This window comes from Lipotes vexillifer, unplaced genomic scaffold (assembly GCF_000442215.2).
Source record: "Lipotes vexillifer unplaced genomic scaffold, Lipotes_vexillifer_v1.1 scaffold788, whole genome shotgun sequence".
NCBI classification, from domain to species: Eukaryota; Metazoa; Chordata; class Mammalia; order Artiodactyla; family Lipotidae; genus Lipotes; species Lipotes vexillifer.
Genome location: NW_006791862.1, coordinates 2,906,670 through 2,923,025, shown reverse-complemented (window position 1 = coordinate 2,923,025; position 16,356 = coordinate 2,906,670). Strand labels below are relative to the sequence as shown.

Genomic DNA, 16,356 nt, shown 5'->3' with positions numbered 1-16,356 from the left:
TCTTGCTTTAAAGCAATTGGTCTAAAATATATGTAATCGTCTTAATTAAAAAGTTGCAGTAGGGTTGCTTTTAGAGTATTATTTTTTTGTAAGGGGGTGGGTGGGACAGTAAATTTGTATTGTCTTGATGTACAGTTTAATGGGGATAGAGGGGGAATAATGTCCATACCATTGTGTGTGGAGGATTTACAGCTAAGCTGTAGTTGCAGAGTACATGTACAGTAATGAAGTTCACTGTGTTTATAAATTGAAAAGGTACCAGGTCTTACAACATTTTATATATCAGTCACACCTTTACAGAATAACATGATGGCAATATACAAGTGATATTGTTAGGTGGTTTAACTTAGAATAAAATGAGAATTCTTCAGTTATATTTTGTACTATGGTTTAGGGCTATGACTATTTCAGGCCATTTCCAGTGAAAGAAACTTAGTTTTACAAGAAAAACATTTGCTACTGAATGCTTAAACTAATTTTGGTGTTTAATGTTACATGCTTACATTTTTTGTTGTTGTTTTAACAGTGGCACATCTAGGCATGGGAATATTATTACTTAAGAAAATTATCTTCAGGATCTGCTATAAGGTTGAAATTTAGCCCAGCTCTAGGCATTTTACAAATTATTTTAAGAGCAGTCACTCTTGATTGACTTCTTTTTTTTTTTTTTAATTAAAGATTGGGAATGTGTGTGAGAGTATGCATATGTATGGATGTGTGAGTGCAATCAAACTGTGGTGTAAATAGATCCTCAGTGAATTCTGGTATTCAGACTATTCCACTAGTTAAAGAACCATTTTCTAAACTTAACCTGTTTCCTTTTGCCTTTTTATTTATTTAATTTTCTTGGTTTGGAGATGGCAGTCCCAAACACCAGAGTCTGTACTTTTCTGTAACACAGCTCAGATTAAGGCAGGGCATATGCCAAGGAGGTTCTCACCTCCCTAAAGAAGGGACTTGAATTTTAGGGACTTTAATTCACCCCTTCCTTCAATACAGCTTTCCCTCTTCTTGTTTGCACATGCCGAGATAACTGCTTCTATGCAGGCTTTATCCCCTTAAAAAATCCTTTCTACAGTGCTGCTCACAAGAGAGTCCAAGTTAGCCTCCTACCTGTGTCGCTGACTTGAATTCACAGTCGCCAAGTCTACCTGTCTTTCTTGGAAGCAGTCTAGCTAAATTTTGAATTTGTATGTTCACTAATTCTCTACAAGGACAAAATTGATTGTATTTACAAAACTGTAATTTGGTATGTTTTGTTGTTTTTTTGGTTGGCTTTTGTTTGTTTTTTTAACTGAAACTTGTTTTGTAAATACTATATGCTTAGCTTAAATATCACTTTCTTATGAACAATATAATTTCTTCAAATTGTGTATATTGAAACATTAGCAAGTCTTGTTTTTCCTATAGAAAAAAACAATTGGTGACAGGTTTCTGATCATTTCTTCAAAATTATAATGCAATCCCAATGGTCAGCATATTTTGAAGTTAAAATTTAAAGATCACATCTCTGCATTTGTTCTTAAATTATGCTAACACACTACAGATTATGTTGGCATATTTTGTTCTGTAGTTTAAAAAAAAAACTTGTCTGAGATTTGAGGGGAAAGATGCTTATTGGGAATTTCTATTAAAACAGTATCCTTTTTTATATATTTTATTAACTCAATAGTGACTCTTACAAATAAAAGCTGTATTCTCAGTTGTTTAAATCACTAGCCTATAGTAACCACACCTCAGTTTGAAAACAGATTTTTAAAAAATTATTCCCTGATAGTTTCTTTTATATGGAGCCATAAGGAAGGAACCCATTATACAATTCCTTTTTGTCTGGGAATCAGGGAATAGTTCCCAAATATACAGGATTTACTGATAAGATTTTTTTTCTGCCCTTCATATATAAATTCACACTCAAATAGAAAATTATTAAATAGCCATTAGAAAAGGTCAGGAGATTTGGTTCAGGAAAAATAAATAAATTAAGCCTTTCATGCAGGATGATGAATCTGACTACTAATGTACTGTCACAGACAAGTAATGGGTAGTTTTGTTTTGTTTAAATAGGTAAGCAAAGTAATATACTTTATACCAGTTGGTCACCAACACCTTGACTTCTTTGTTACAGTGCTAATGTCTGTATTTTGTGCAGTTATCCATTACAAAGCAGGGTGGGAGTTGAATATTTTGGCATTTTAAAAGATTAGTTATATAATGTCTGCTTCCAGCCAGTGAGAAACATCTAGCCATACCTTTCTTATGCAAGCCATTCAGTTATCAGGACTGTGAATTAACACTGTATGAATAAATTTCTGTACACCTTATTGTTTGGCCAGAAGGCCACCAAGTGTACTTATATGTAATCCTTAAATTTTAAAGTAGCTGTAATTTTTAAATCTTTCTAACTTTTCTTAAACCACTAAAATTAAGCTCTTACTACTTAGTCAACTATCCTCAGCTGTATTCGTACTCAATTGTCAGTATGGCACAGATTACTGTATTAAAATATTCTCCTTTCGTCTTCATATTTACCTTCTGAGGTAATTTTTTAACTTAATGTGTTACTACAAAGATTTTCAGATCTTTAATCAAGCACTATGTTAATACTGTAATATCAAAGTACTATGTTGCATTATTTAAAATGTTCAAATTGAATACATTAAAAGGAAGTTTTTAAATGCTGTTGCATCATATAATTTGCTATTCATCCACTATGGCATCGCATATCAGTCTGTTAATACATTTAATGTTGCATGAGTGATGTTTTGGTCTGGGTTTCCTCTTAAGAGTTTAGTTTGTCTAAATTAAGGAAAAATGTTTTTGACATACATTTTTGTTTGTTTGTTTCCCCCCACCCCTCAAAAAAATCTGCTAGAAATCTTGACCTTTTGATTTTTCTTGGTGTTTTAATCGGCCCAGAACTGTGTTTAAATTTTTATATATATGTTTTCTTTTTTGTGGAGTATTAATTTAAAAACTGGATTTGGGACCTAAAATACTCCTCAGGTTGATGTATTCATGAAGTTTTAAAATAGCTTTAGTTTTCAAAGTAAACTGGATTTGTGGACCTTAAAGTTACTGAGTTTAAACTACAAATTGTAATGTCATTACTGGACATGTCCGCATCAACTCTCTCAAAATAGCTTGGTCACTTTATGAAGGGGCGTTTTAAAGTTGTTGTTTAGCAGTGAGATTTAATATGGTCCAATTGCTTTTTTTTTTTTTCTTTAACGCAACAAAAAAAGAAGAAGGAACAAACACTATTGCTGCCGAATGCCATAACACTGAGTTGTACAAATTGTGATTGAGGAAATGAAAAGGTTTATACTTTTTAAAAAAAAAAAAAACAAAAAAAAACTTCAAATGGAATAAATTATTCATGAAGCCTTCATTGTGGTGTCTCATTCTGTTGAAAATATTTGTCTTAAATTTGTGTAAAAAGTAGTATTTTTATGTCACTTATAAATGAAAAGGGGCAACCTAAAAACTGACAAATGGAGTTTCAGTTTCTTTGTCTGAAGTATTTTATTTTTTTAAAGATTTTAATCATACCTCGGTGTATAATATACAGGAAAATTGTATATGTACCTACGTACTAATTCCTTTTAGGCTGATCAGTTTGATATCAGTTTTCTAGTCTAAACAAGTTACCTTCAAATATTAAAGCTTAATTCTGTCCTATTTTTTAAATCACACAGGTGTTTTTGAAACATAAGAAAGGTGGGGTTTTTTTGTTTTTTGGGGTTTTTTTTGGCTGTGCCGCACAGCTTGGGGGATCTTAGTTCCTGGACCAGGGATTGAACCTGGGCTTTTGGCAGTGAAAGCACAGAGTCCTAACCACTGGACTGCCAGGGAACTCCCAGAAAAGTGTTGTTCACATATGAACAACCCACTGAAAATAGCTCTGCGCAGTTTTTATAAGCTGCTGTTTAAAATATTTTTGTCCAAACTTAAGCTGAGTAAGGACAGACCCCAAAATTGTTGTGGTCATTTTAAAATCGTTTCTGACAGCGGAAGTTTTAAAAACAAAGAATCCTGTATGTTGTTGGAACTTTTATTTTAAATTTTTTTGTCTTATGGTTTATATCACCTCTGATTTTTTTTCTAACTTTTAAAACAATTTAACTTTATGTATAACTAAAAATAACTGCAGGGACTTCCATGGTGGTCCAGTGGTTAAGACTCCATGCTCCCAATGCAGGGGACCCGGGTTCGATCCCTGGTCAGGGAACTAGATCATGCTGCAACCAAGAAAAAATAGATCCCATATACAGCAACTAAGACCCGGTGCAGCCAAATAAATAAGTAAATAATTTAAAATAAATAAAAATACCTGCAAATCAAGCTTTTGGGGGGAGAGGTACTCACTTGTCGCCCAACTACATATACCCTTTCTTTACTGTTTGTAGTTTTAAGTATTGAAAACCAATCTCTGAAAAATCCTATTTTGAGTGGCTTACTGATATTTTTTCTTCAATATTTGTTAAGAATTCAAGCTGCTTAGAGTCAGACATGTTCCCTACCTTAGGCAAATATACTTTTTACATTGTGACCCACTGTGGTACATCATGGCAAAATCTAAGACTTGAAAGCTCAAGATGGCAGCTCAAGATCCCTGGGAATCTTCTTGCAGAACTTCTGCCACGTTCTCCATATGAATTAAGAACTACAGATTGAGAGGTAAAATCATGGAATATGGTGAACATTTTGAAATGTTCTACAAGGAATATATTGCACATGCAAGTGGCCTTGGCCTCTTGATACCAGTAGCACATTTACATATGTACAGGCATATCTCATTTTACTGCACTTCGCTTTATTGTACTTGGCAGATAATGGGTTTTTTACAAATTGAAGGTTTGGCACCCTGCGTTCAGTCTATCAGTGCCATTTTCCTAGCAACATTTTCTCACTTTGTGTCTTGGTGTCACATTTTGGTGATTCTCACAATATTTTTAACTTTATTATTATATTTCTTATGATGATCAATGATCTTTGATGTTACTGGTACTATAGGCTCAGATGATAGAATTTTTTAGCAATAATGTATTTTTAAATTAAGGTATGTACATTGCTTTTTTAGACATAATACTGTTGCATACTTAACAGACTACAGTATAGTGTAAACATAACTTTTACATGCACTGGGAAACCAAAAATTTCATGTGACTTGCTTCATTATATTTGCTTTACTGCAGTGGCCTGAAACCAAACCCACAATATTTCCGAGGTATACCTGTATGTATTTGCTAATGAACTTGATGAGGTGACTTGAAATAATATCAGCTTATTACTAAAGGTACAAATACACATTTACCACAATTCTAGAATCAAAATTACCACATGTTCTAACAATTTTTTTTTCTGTTTAATGATTTTATTATCAAAATATGCCCGAGACAAAATTGTTACTACAGAATTATTAAATATTTGGAACTATAGGGTCATTGTAGGTTTTTAAGAAGTCTGGAGGCAGAACATCTACTTCAGGATAAAGTTAGAAATGCTGTTTGAGCTCTATTCAAGCTATTTGTAGTAAATAACCTTTGAAATGTTAGTTTCTAGGGAAACGGGCATTTAATGGAAACCATTATCTCTCAGGCATGTTAAATGAAATGTTCAGGCTTTGCTTAACAAGATATTCAGGGTGTATTGCTCTATTAACTAGTTCAGATAAGTCAATTCCCCATGCCCCCAAGAACATATAGTTAAGAGTATAAAAGTCCAAAGGGCACACTGGGTTATTTGAAGGGTTCACATAAGCAAAAACAAAAGAGAAAGGAAGAGAGTCTGTGGTTTCAGCTCATGGTAAAAGATAAATTTAAGTGTTGTGAAAGTATTCCTGAGTCATCTATACTGATATTAAGTCTACAGTTCCCAATATTTTCCTGTGTATACGGTAGAAAACATCAATCCTGGACTGAAAACTAAAGAGCCCTCATTCTCAGAGTCTTGTAGCTGGAACCAGAAATTCTGTTTAATATTGTTTGAGGTGTTTTTTTTCTTTCAGAGCGACCCACCAGAACTGTTTCAGGAATGACCTTTTGTGAAGGTAAAAGGTTGATGTTTTAAAAACTTCCTTACTTTGCCACTCCCTACTACAGAGAAAACAAAAATCTTAGTGATACATTTCAACAGTCCCCAAACCATGTAGTGTCTTATAGGCTTGCATTCAGAATGCCTGAGTTTGTCTTGATTCTGCTTTTGTTTTTTCTTGAGTAAATCTACTTTTAACCAAAATCAACAATCTTCCTCCACAGAAACCACCCGGTCCTTAATAGTGTTCCTTGTCACTGTGAATGGCACTACCATCCATTCGGTTGTGCCAACCACAAACTCTTCCTTGTAAGCAGTCATCAAAAACTGTTGGTCTTCTGTATTTACTATTATATATGTCCATTTCTGTCTCTGTTGGCCTGACCTTAGTCTAAATTAGCACTATGCAGTGCTGTAAAGGTGATTAGGTAGAAGAACCTTATCAGGGTGGACCACTACAATATCCTCCTAACTTCCTCTCTCTACTTTCAGTATGTTCTTTACTTGGTAGCTTAAAACCCTTTATGGCTGCTGCTTGCTCTAAAGATAGATACCAAAAGTCTTAGATGATCTGTCCTCTGCCTACTTCTCCACAAGCCCCAGAATGGGCCTTTCTCCTGTGTTCTCCTAGCCTCCTAGGCATTTGAGTTCTTTGAAAGTCTCACGGTTATTCTTCCCTTAAGGCCTCCCCCTACTTACCACGTATACCCTTGCCTCAGATCAGGGCCCCTTGTTATATACTCTTACTGTTATATATTCTTATTGTAACACTATATGGGCACTTCATAGTGTTTTTTGTAGTTTATAATTGATTGCCTTTGCTACCAAATGACTCCATGAGGGCAGAAATTTGGTCTATTTTGCATACAATTCCGATGCAACACTTAGCATGTAGTAAGGCACTGTAATATTTTTCGTATAGACTTCTTGTAACATACCAGAAATTACACAACTTAGCTTTAGTGTGAGTTTTGCAAATAATTTAAATGAAGTTATAACATTTTAATTACTTGGAACTTTTTTCACATTAGTAGATGTAGTTTGGCGTCACTGGATTAGGTTTCTTGTACTCGTAGTTTTGCCACCTTCTTGTTTGTGACTTCAAGACAAATCACTGAACCACTTCGAAGTCTCAATTTGCTCATTTGTACATGAACTCAACCGTAACCGTATCTTCCCAACCAGCTTCGTGAACCTCCAAGGAAACTGCAAAAAACACTTGGAAATTTTTAAAATACAAATGTGAGGGATGATTAATATAATACCTATGTTCTCTAGAAGAGTCAAATCCAGAATGAACTAAGGCTTGCAAGAGAAAAAAGATGCTTAATGGCAACAACAAATACGTTTCTAGCAAGAGCAAGGATGGAAAAGATACAAAGGGTAAAGTATTTAGTACTCAAGCTTTATCTCCCTTCTGTCCCAAACTACCCCCACTAAAAAGATATCAGCTTGAAGGGTCTTCAGGCTCTAAAATGTAAAATAACATGATGGAGTTAAAATCTGAGACAGTTAACTGATTTAAAGGAGTCTCAAGTCTCCACACCCAAACGAATTACATCCTGGGTGCTGAAAAAATTTGCACATATGAATTCAGAAACACTGTAAAAATGAAGGGTTCTGAAAGAGTGGAAATTACAACTTGCCCAGTTTTTAAAGTTTAAAAAACTTATGTCCTAGGAACTACTAACAAATTTACTCGACTCTAGGAACAAGATCCTCAGAAGCCAGGATAAAGCACTATTCGTTCAATAAACGAATTGATTATCTACCCTAGTAATGAGATACAAACCTTTGACCTTAGGCCCTCAGTCTACTGAGAAACATATGTGTATAAACAGTTTGATAAGCCCTCTAAAGTGGTATGAGTGACAATGCAGTGCATATAAAAACGCATTCCACACAGGAAGAACAGGAGGGGAGAAGACCCATGAAAAACATGAAGGGTTTGGGAAACAAGCAGTTCAAACTGACTGAAATGGAGGCACCATGGTGGGACATGGCAGAAGTCTAGGCTAGAGAGGAGTCGGACCACAAAAAAACTGTCTTTTGAGTGCCACCTTAAAGAAAGTGAACTTTATCCCTTAGCAGGGAAGTGTTTTAGTAGTTGGGATGATTCATAATTGGTTGAACAATTATACCCCAAAAGGCTTGATTGGTGGAGCTATGTCAACTTGGAGGGATGTCTCTAATGTTATGCTACAGAACCTTGGCTGGACCCAATTGTACTCAACAATTTACCTATAAAATTAATGTAGGGCTTCTCTGGTGGCGCAGTGGTTGAGAGTCCGCCTGCTGATGCAGGGGACATGGGTTCATGCCCGGGTCCGGGAAGATCCCACATGCCGCGGAGCAGCTAGGCCCGTGAGCCATGGCCACTGAGCCTGCGCTTCCGGAGCCTGTTCCCCACAAGGGGAGAGGCCACAACAGTGAGAGGCCCGAGTACCACAAAAAAAAAAAAAAATGTAGATATGATATGTTTAGCCAAAGCAGATAGCCAGTATAAAAGAAGAGTCCAAAGGTTCTTGACAGACAGAAACAATTGAAGAAATTTTGTAAAATAGACACACTGTTGAGGATAATTATAAAAAGAGTTCCATGTTGAGAAAACTGAAGCTAGATATCTCCTGAGATCCCTTTACTTTTGAAATTCCGTGATTGTATTTCCAAAGAACATTGGTGCTCCTTTAAATACCTAAGTCTTCTAATTTGTTGAAGCTCATTTACTGGGCAATAATTTACATAAAAGCACCTAGTATACCTGAAACACAGTAGATACTGTTTTTTTTTCTTTTTTTGTTTCTCTTTTTCTTTCTTCCCTTAGTCTGATTGAAAAATAGTTAAAGTAGGAAAGAATACATCAAAGTAAGCCAGTCATGGTTGAGAGTCCGCCTGCCGGTGCAGGGGACACGGGTTCGTGCCCCGGTCCGGGAAGATCCCACATGCTGCAGAGTGGCTGAGCCCGTGAGCCATGGCCGCTGAGCCTGCGCGTCCGGAGCCTGTGCTCCGCAAAGTAAGCCAGTCAGAGGTGAATGTTCACTTCATCCAGGACTTAAAGTATAGGAACTATATAACATGTTTCATCAAATCTAAGACACCAGTAATTGCAAAACATGTACCACTAAGAAAAAAAAAATGCTGTCAAGTACAACTTAACAACTAATAATTGTAAGATGTCCCAGTTTCAGAGATGTTAAAATGTGAAAAAAAGTCATCATAGAATTGATGAAACATATCTTTTCATGAGGAGAAAAGGTAATGAGCCTCAGTACCACATTGGTCTTAAAAAGGGATTATTTCCTCAAACATTTAATAACAAAAAGGTATGCCATAATTATATAAGATACTCTTGATAATCCTTTGATAAGATACTCCTTTGATAATCAAAGGCTAATTTCTAGCATTATTTACCATTCTAGAAGTTCCCGAATCTGCCTTAAGTAAACATCTGATCTGCCAAGTCTTTAAAAATTGGTTTTAGTATAGTTAGGGAGTAGGCCTCAGAGGAAGCCGATCTAAAACTCAAAAGCTCATGAATAAATCTTTTTTCACTAGGATTTTTGAGTTCTATAGAATGATTACAAAAATGATTTCACTGGCAAACATTACAATGCAGATTTGAAAGACTTGTTGACTAAGTGGATATGAGGGGGAGAGGTTGGAGTCTAGGATGATTTCCAGGTTTCTAGCTTGAGCAACTCTGGGTGTTAGAAATATTCACTGAATTAAAAATTGGAAGAGAAAGGTACTTGGAGGAAGATAAGTATCAATACTCATCACCATTACACTCTAGATATCTCATTCAGGTAGGATGTGATTTGCTATTTTCTCTACAGATCAACATGGATGTACATGTTGTATCTCCATTAGTGATTACAGGATCATAAACAGAATTGGAAGAGATCTTAAAAATCACTTAGTTCGGGGCTTCCCTGGTGGCGCAGTGGTTGAGAGTCCACCTGCCGATGCAGGGGACACGGGTTCGTGCCTCGGTCCGGGAGGATCCCACATGCTGCGGAGCGGCTGGGCCCGTGAGCCATGGCCGCTGGGCCTGCGCGTCCGGAGCCTGTGCTCCGCGTCGGGAGAGGCCACTGCAGTGAGAGGCCCGCGTACCGCAAAAAAAAAAATCACTTGGTTCATATCCACCTCCTCCTCTCATTCATCCCCCAAACCAGTGTTTGAATTCCCTTTACTCTTGTGAAATGATCATCCAGGGAGAATGAAATTGCTTAACCTCTCACTCTCGATTCCCACAACTGTAAAATGGAAATAATATTACCTACCTCAGAATTAAATCAGATAACAGATACAAAGCACTAGTGCCTAGCAAGTGTTCAGTAAGTAGGTCCTTAATAGATTATCAGCCTAAAAAGTGACAATGTTGTACAGTTTGTAACCCATTGTGAAATTGATTGTGAAATCAATTTTAGTGTGCAGTGACCAGCAATTTAAAGAAGTGAAATAGAATATATAACATGTAATATGTGTATTATGTCATAAAACATTTGTTTCCATGTAAATGTGGATATACATGTATATCTGTGCTCTGGGTCACAATGTGAAATGTATTACTGTGGGCCAGGTGGAAAAAAGTTTGAGAAACACTGCAACACACATTAGTTCTTTTCTTCCTTTGCTGATTTTTCATGTTGAAAGCAGACCTTATTTTTAGAGAGATTATCCCTTTGTCAAAGCTTTAGAAACTATTAAGTATGATGTACTGTATCTCTAAAATATTTTTGTTTCGGCTCCCTGCATAATATCTGCTGAATAGAAGGTGTTAAATACACATTGGTTGAATCAGGAACCAGAAATAATATGAAAATATATAGAGACTAGAGGTTCTCAATCTACTGGGTGATCAAAACTCCTTTGAGAAGTTGTTGCAAGTTTTGGACTCTCTTTCCAGAAGAACTGTCAAACACTCACAATTTTGCACGGATTCTAGAGAATTCCTTAAACTCCATCCATCGTCCCCTAAGGATCTATGATTCCTGAGAACCCGAAATGAAGATGTTTAATTTTAATTGATGACTGTGTGTTGAGGTCGAGAGCAGAAGAAGGCTTGGGATTAGATTGCTTTTTAAATTCTCCAACAAATCCTAGAATTATAAAACTGGTGCTGAAAGGGCACCACAGTTCTATAGGCAGAAATGGAAAGAAATGTGTACAGTTCTATTAGTGTTCTGGTCAAAGAATAGTGGGGGCAACTTTAACTTTTTTTTAAATTTTAATTATTTATTTTAATAAATAAATAATGGCTGCCTTGTGTCTTCGTTGCTTCTTGCGGGCTTTCTCTAGTTGCGGTGAGTGGGGGCTATTCTTCGTTGCGGTGCGCCGGCTTCTCATTGCGGTGGCTTCTCTTGTTGCGGAGCACGGGCTCTAGGCGCGGGGGCTTCAGTAGTTGTGGCTCTCGGGCTCTAGAGCTCAGGCTCAGTAGTCGTGGCGCATGGGGCTTAGTTGTTCCGCGGCATGTGGGATCTTCCCATACCAGGGCTCGAACCCGTGAACTCTGCAGTGGCAGGCGGATTTTTAACCACTGCGCCACCAGGAAAGTCCCAACTTTAACATTTCTTTTACACACGTTGTCATTTGAATGCCACGGTAGTCCTGTGATGATGAAACTGCAGTTCGGAGGGCCTTGATTTATCTAAAAGGATTCAGCAGGTATGCTCTGGAAAAGAGACTGCAAACGGCACGATCCTACAACTCCCAGGGGGAAGTTGGGTAGCCCACACAGAGAAGGCGGAAGGGGTGGAGCCGCCCATGAGCGCCGTTGCATCATCGCCGACGTCTCCGGTTTTCCTTTCGCAGCAGCCCTTCTTTTCAGTCCAGTACGGTGGCCGACGGGAGCCAGACGCTGGGGATGAATGAAGGTGCTGTGTGCAGGTTGAAACAGTCTCCTCCGCTTTCCCCTCCCTTCAGTCCGGGCTGTGCCTTTGTGCGGTGTCCTCATCGAGCCCCCATCGCACCGATGGCCCGATTGGTCCCGGCGACTGGGTTTTTGCTGCCCGACTCAGGGCACAGCCAGGGCTGGGGAATCCGGATTATCGCCTAGGCCCAACTTCGGACAGCGCTCTAGATTTCTACCGCGTCCCGCCTCTAGTGCCGCCTCTAGGGCGCCGAATCCCCGTGGGGTCCCGGGAGGTTGGAGGGTAGATTTTAAGGTATGAAGCTTTCACTTCTCAGGCGTCAGAGCGTTTCGGGGTCCATGTCCGCAACCTGCCCGACTTTTCTCAGCCAGAGGGATTGGCTGGTTCTCGTTACGCCCGGGGCCAGACCTATGAGCACACATGTCTTGGCGCCTCGGCTCTATCAGCCCGCCCCTCTGTTAAAAGGCCAGCTCCTTTTGCTTAAAAGCAAAACGTTTCTGCCCAGCCCTCTGTTACCCACGTTTCTGCTAGTCTGTGGGTCTCAAAGGAGATGGCTTTGGCGACCTGCTACTTGCTTTTTCTGTTTCTGATTGCTCTTGAAGACAGAGAAGTGCCCAAGTGGGACTCAGCTTTGTCCCACAGCTAATTGCACCTCCACAGCTGTTTTTTGTTTGTTTGTTTGTTACTAGTAACACAGGGGATATAGGATGGTGTTAAGGTCTCCAGGGCGTTGAAGCTGTCATAACTTCTGGCTAGTGAGGCGATTTACCAGTGCTTCCACCGACTCGTGGAGGGTGGGAAAGAGAAGCTTAACGGTTCTTCACATATGTTGGGTAGGCATGTGAAAATAAAGAGGTACAAAAGATGAGCGTCCTTAACTATGCTGTTCTTTTACTTGCATTGTGGCACTCATAGGACTGGTACAGTGGAGAAAGTATTGGACTGGGATTTAGTAGATGAGGGTTCAGCCTTGGATTTTGCCACTGACTAGTAATACTCCTCTGGGCCTGTTACTTAATCTCTCTGGGTTTCATATTCCTTCTTTGCAAAATGGGAGTATTAGAACAGAAGGTCCCTAAGTCTGAAAGAGACATTAATATACTCTGTTTTCTTTCTCATTTTCCAGGTGGCAGTAGAAACATAGGGAGCCTTTAATTGTGCCAGGAATATTGCCAACATCAGGGCCTATTAAAGATAAACCACATTTTTCAGAGGTTTTAAAAAGAGGGGAACTCATACATGTGGAGTTATACCCCTACTTTTTTTTTAACCACTAGGATCAACAGTGATAATGACTGAGTGTACAAGCCTTCAGTTTGTCAGTCCTTTTGCTTTTGAGGCAATGCAGAAGGTGGATGTTGTTCGTTTGGCATCTTTAAGTGATCCAGAATTAAGACTTCTCCTGCCCTGCTTGGTGCGGATGGCACTTTGTGCTCCTGCTGACCAGAGCCAAAGCTGGGCTCAGGATAAAAAACTCATCCTTCGTCTTCTCTCTGGAGTGGAAGCTGTCAATTCCATTGTTGCTTTGTTGTCTGTGGACTTTCATGCTTTAGAACAGGATGCCAGCAAAGAACAGCAGCTTAGGTAATGTAATACTATATAATATGTAGATTGATTGGTATTTATTTCGATTTGCTTAAAAAGGGGGAATCAAATTTTTTTTTGGAGATTTTAGGGCTTCTTATTGCAGTGCACTCTTCCAAAAAAGAGAAGATTGGGAATCTGAACTTTGGAGAGCATTTTTTTTTTTTGCGGTACGTGGGCCTCTCACTGTTGTGGCCTCTCCCGTTGCGGAGCACAGGCTCCGGACGCGCAGGCTCAGCGGCCATGGCTCACGGGCCCAGCAGCTCCGTGGCTTGTGGAATCTTCCCGGACCGGGGCACGAACCCGTGTCCCCTGAATTGGCAGGCGGACTCTCAACCACTGCGCCACCAGGGAAGCCCTGGAGAGCATTTTTTAAAGTTATTTTTTATTTATAATTAAAATTCTAGGGTCTTTTGTATTTTGTGTGTGTGTGTGGTACGCGGGCCTCTCACTGTTGTGGCCTCTCCCGTTGCGGAGCACAGGCTCCAGACGCGCAGGCTCGGCGGCCATGGCTTACGGGCCTAGCCGCTCTGCAGCATGTGGGATCTTCCTAAACCGGGGCATGAACCCGTGTCCCCTGCATCAGCAGGCGGACTCCCAACCACTGTGCCACCAGGGAAGGCCTCTAGGGTCTTTTGAATTCCATATTGTAAAATGTTGCACTGAGAACTTTGGCTATATACACTGTTGTGCTCAGGCTAAACTGATTAGGCTAATTACTCTCAGTGGGAAGGGGTTAGGGTAAGTTCCCCTAGAGTAGAAGGATTTATTGGAATCTCCTGAGAGGCTTTTATTTTTATTTTTATTTTTATTTTATTTTTTGGCCCTGCCACACAGCATGCAGGATCTTAGTTCCCTGACGAGGGATCTTAGTTCCCCAGCCAGGGATCTTAGTTCCCCAACCAGGGATGGAACCCCCATCCCCCGCAGTAGAAGTGCGGAGTCTTAACCATTGGACCTCCAGGGAAGTCCTGTAGGAGACTTGTTAAGCTTGTACTGAGTCCCCCAAATTCTGGACATTTGTTTTGTCCTTCCTCCCCCATTGTGGATCCAGTAGTGAGCCACTGTTGTTAATGGGAGTGGGTGTTAACTGTCAATTGTAATGGAGTCTTTACACAGGTTGTGCATCTCTGAAATAGAAAAACAAAATATTTCAGAAGTAATACATTCATGAAATATATGAAAAGAATTCATATATTCTTTTGTAGATTATTTCTGTAAAAGGTCATTTTTATGCTTTTATTTCTGTGCCAGTGTTCTCATAATTGTTTTACACGTTTGTACTTTATTAGGCATAAACTTGGAGGAGGCAGTGGAGAGAGCATCCTGGTATCACAGCTGCAGCATGGACTGACTTTAGAGTTTGAACACAGTGATTCACCTCGTCGATTGCGTCTTGTGCTTAGTGAACTTTTGGCAATTATGAACAAGGTGCGTCTATTTTAATCACAGCTCAAAATATGCATGACTTGTTGTCTACACATAGAAGGTAGAAACAGGCAAGAAGGCAGGCAGGTTGCATCCTCTCGTACACATATTTCTATTTGTTATGTAAGTGTCTTCCTTTCAAAGGCTTGAAAGGTTATTAAATGCCTGCTTTTAAAGGCTGTTTCTAATTACTATTTTCTCTAATTTATGCCTATTCTGCATTCTCTATCATAAGGTTTTTTTCTGTATGGAGTCCATTCAACGGCTTCTTGATATTTAGAAAGATATATAGCTCAAGACTTGTATAAATGACAAAATTTGACCATATCTCTATAGGATATAATTTCTCCCATAAAATGTTGTGAAATATGTACGTGATTCCTAAAAAATGTGTGAGATTCCTTTAGATACTGATTGAATTATGTACCTCATATGTAATGGTGACCGGGGAGTATCAAAGCTGAATTGAATGTGGGATATTTGGCTAGCTTCACTCACTAGGTGGCTGAATTGTTCCTGTATACTAAAGAAGGCTATTCAACCTCTCATCTCAGCAAAATGATAGGTTACTTTCTTTCTTTTATTTAAAAAAAATTTTTTTTAGTTTTTATTTATTTATTTTTGGTTGCATTGGGTCTTCGTTGCTGCACGGGCTTTCTCTAGTTGCGGCGAGTGGGGGCTACTCTTCCCTGCGGTGTGTGGGCTTCTCATTGTGGTGGCTTCTCTTGCTGCAGAGCATGGGCTCTAGGCATGTGGGCTCAGTAGTTGTGGCACGCAGGCTTCAGTAGTTGTGGCTCATGGGCTCTAGAGCGCAGGCTCAGTAGTTGTGGCGCACGGGCTTAGTTGCTCTGCGGCATGTGGGATCTTCCCAGAGCAGGGCTCGAACCCGTGTCCCCTGCATTGGCAGGCAGATTCTTAACCACTGTGCCACCAGGGAAGTCTCTATTTATTTATTTTTATTGAAGATTTGCAATGTTATATTAGTTTTGGGTGTACATAGGTTACTTTAGGTCATGGACTTTTGGGTGATAATGGTTAATTGAAACTCTGAATTTTAAATTTGTGAATGTTAGGAGTTACCATACAGAGAACTAAATTGGATCTTCATATTAAGATGTCTTATATAAGATTGGGCCCAGAGTTTGAGAAGCAAATGTTTTTTACTTTGGGAATCTCAAGGTTAGTTAATTTATAATAAATAAAGTTTAGTTTTATCAATTGTGGACCAAAAAAACCTAAATTCTGTTTCCAAAGAAAATACTGATGGGGGGGGTGGATTTAGTTAGTTCTAGGTAGTTTTTAAGATATGTTACAAATCTTAATTTTTTTTTTCTATTACAAAGTTATTTACTTCAGATCTTTTCTACTATACTGATAGTCTTTAATTTTTTCTTTTTCTTTTCTTTTTGATTTTTCTTATTTTTTTGGCCACACCATG

General features: G+C 38.9%; 1 protein-coding gene across 1 annotated transcript in view; it reads left to right on the top strand.

The window, feature by feature from the left end:
• Positions 1-11,833: 11,833 nt before the first annotated feature.
• Positions 11,834-16,356, top strand: part of INTS2 (integrator complex subunit 2) — a 52,649-nt gene continuing 48,126 nt past the window's right edge. Inside the window, exons 1-3 of the mRNA XM_007464908.1 lie at positions 11,834-11,909; positions 13,184-13,490; positions 14,783-14,921. Coding sequence (XP_007464970.1) covers positions 11,900-11,909; positions 13,184-13,490; positions 14,783-14,921 — 456 coding nt within the window. The 5' untranslated portion in view covers positions 11,834-11,899. The remainder of the gene's footprint in view (positions 11,910-13,183; positions 13,491-14,782; positions 14,922-16,356) is intronic.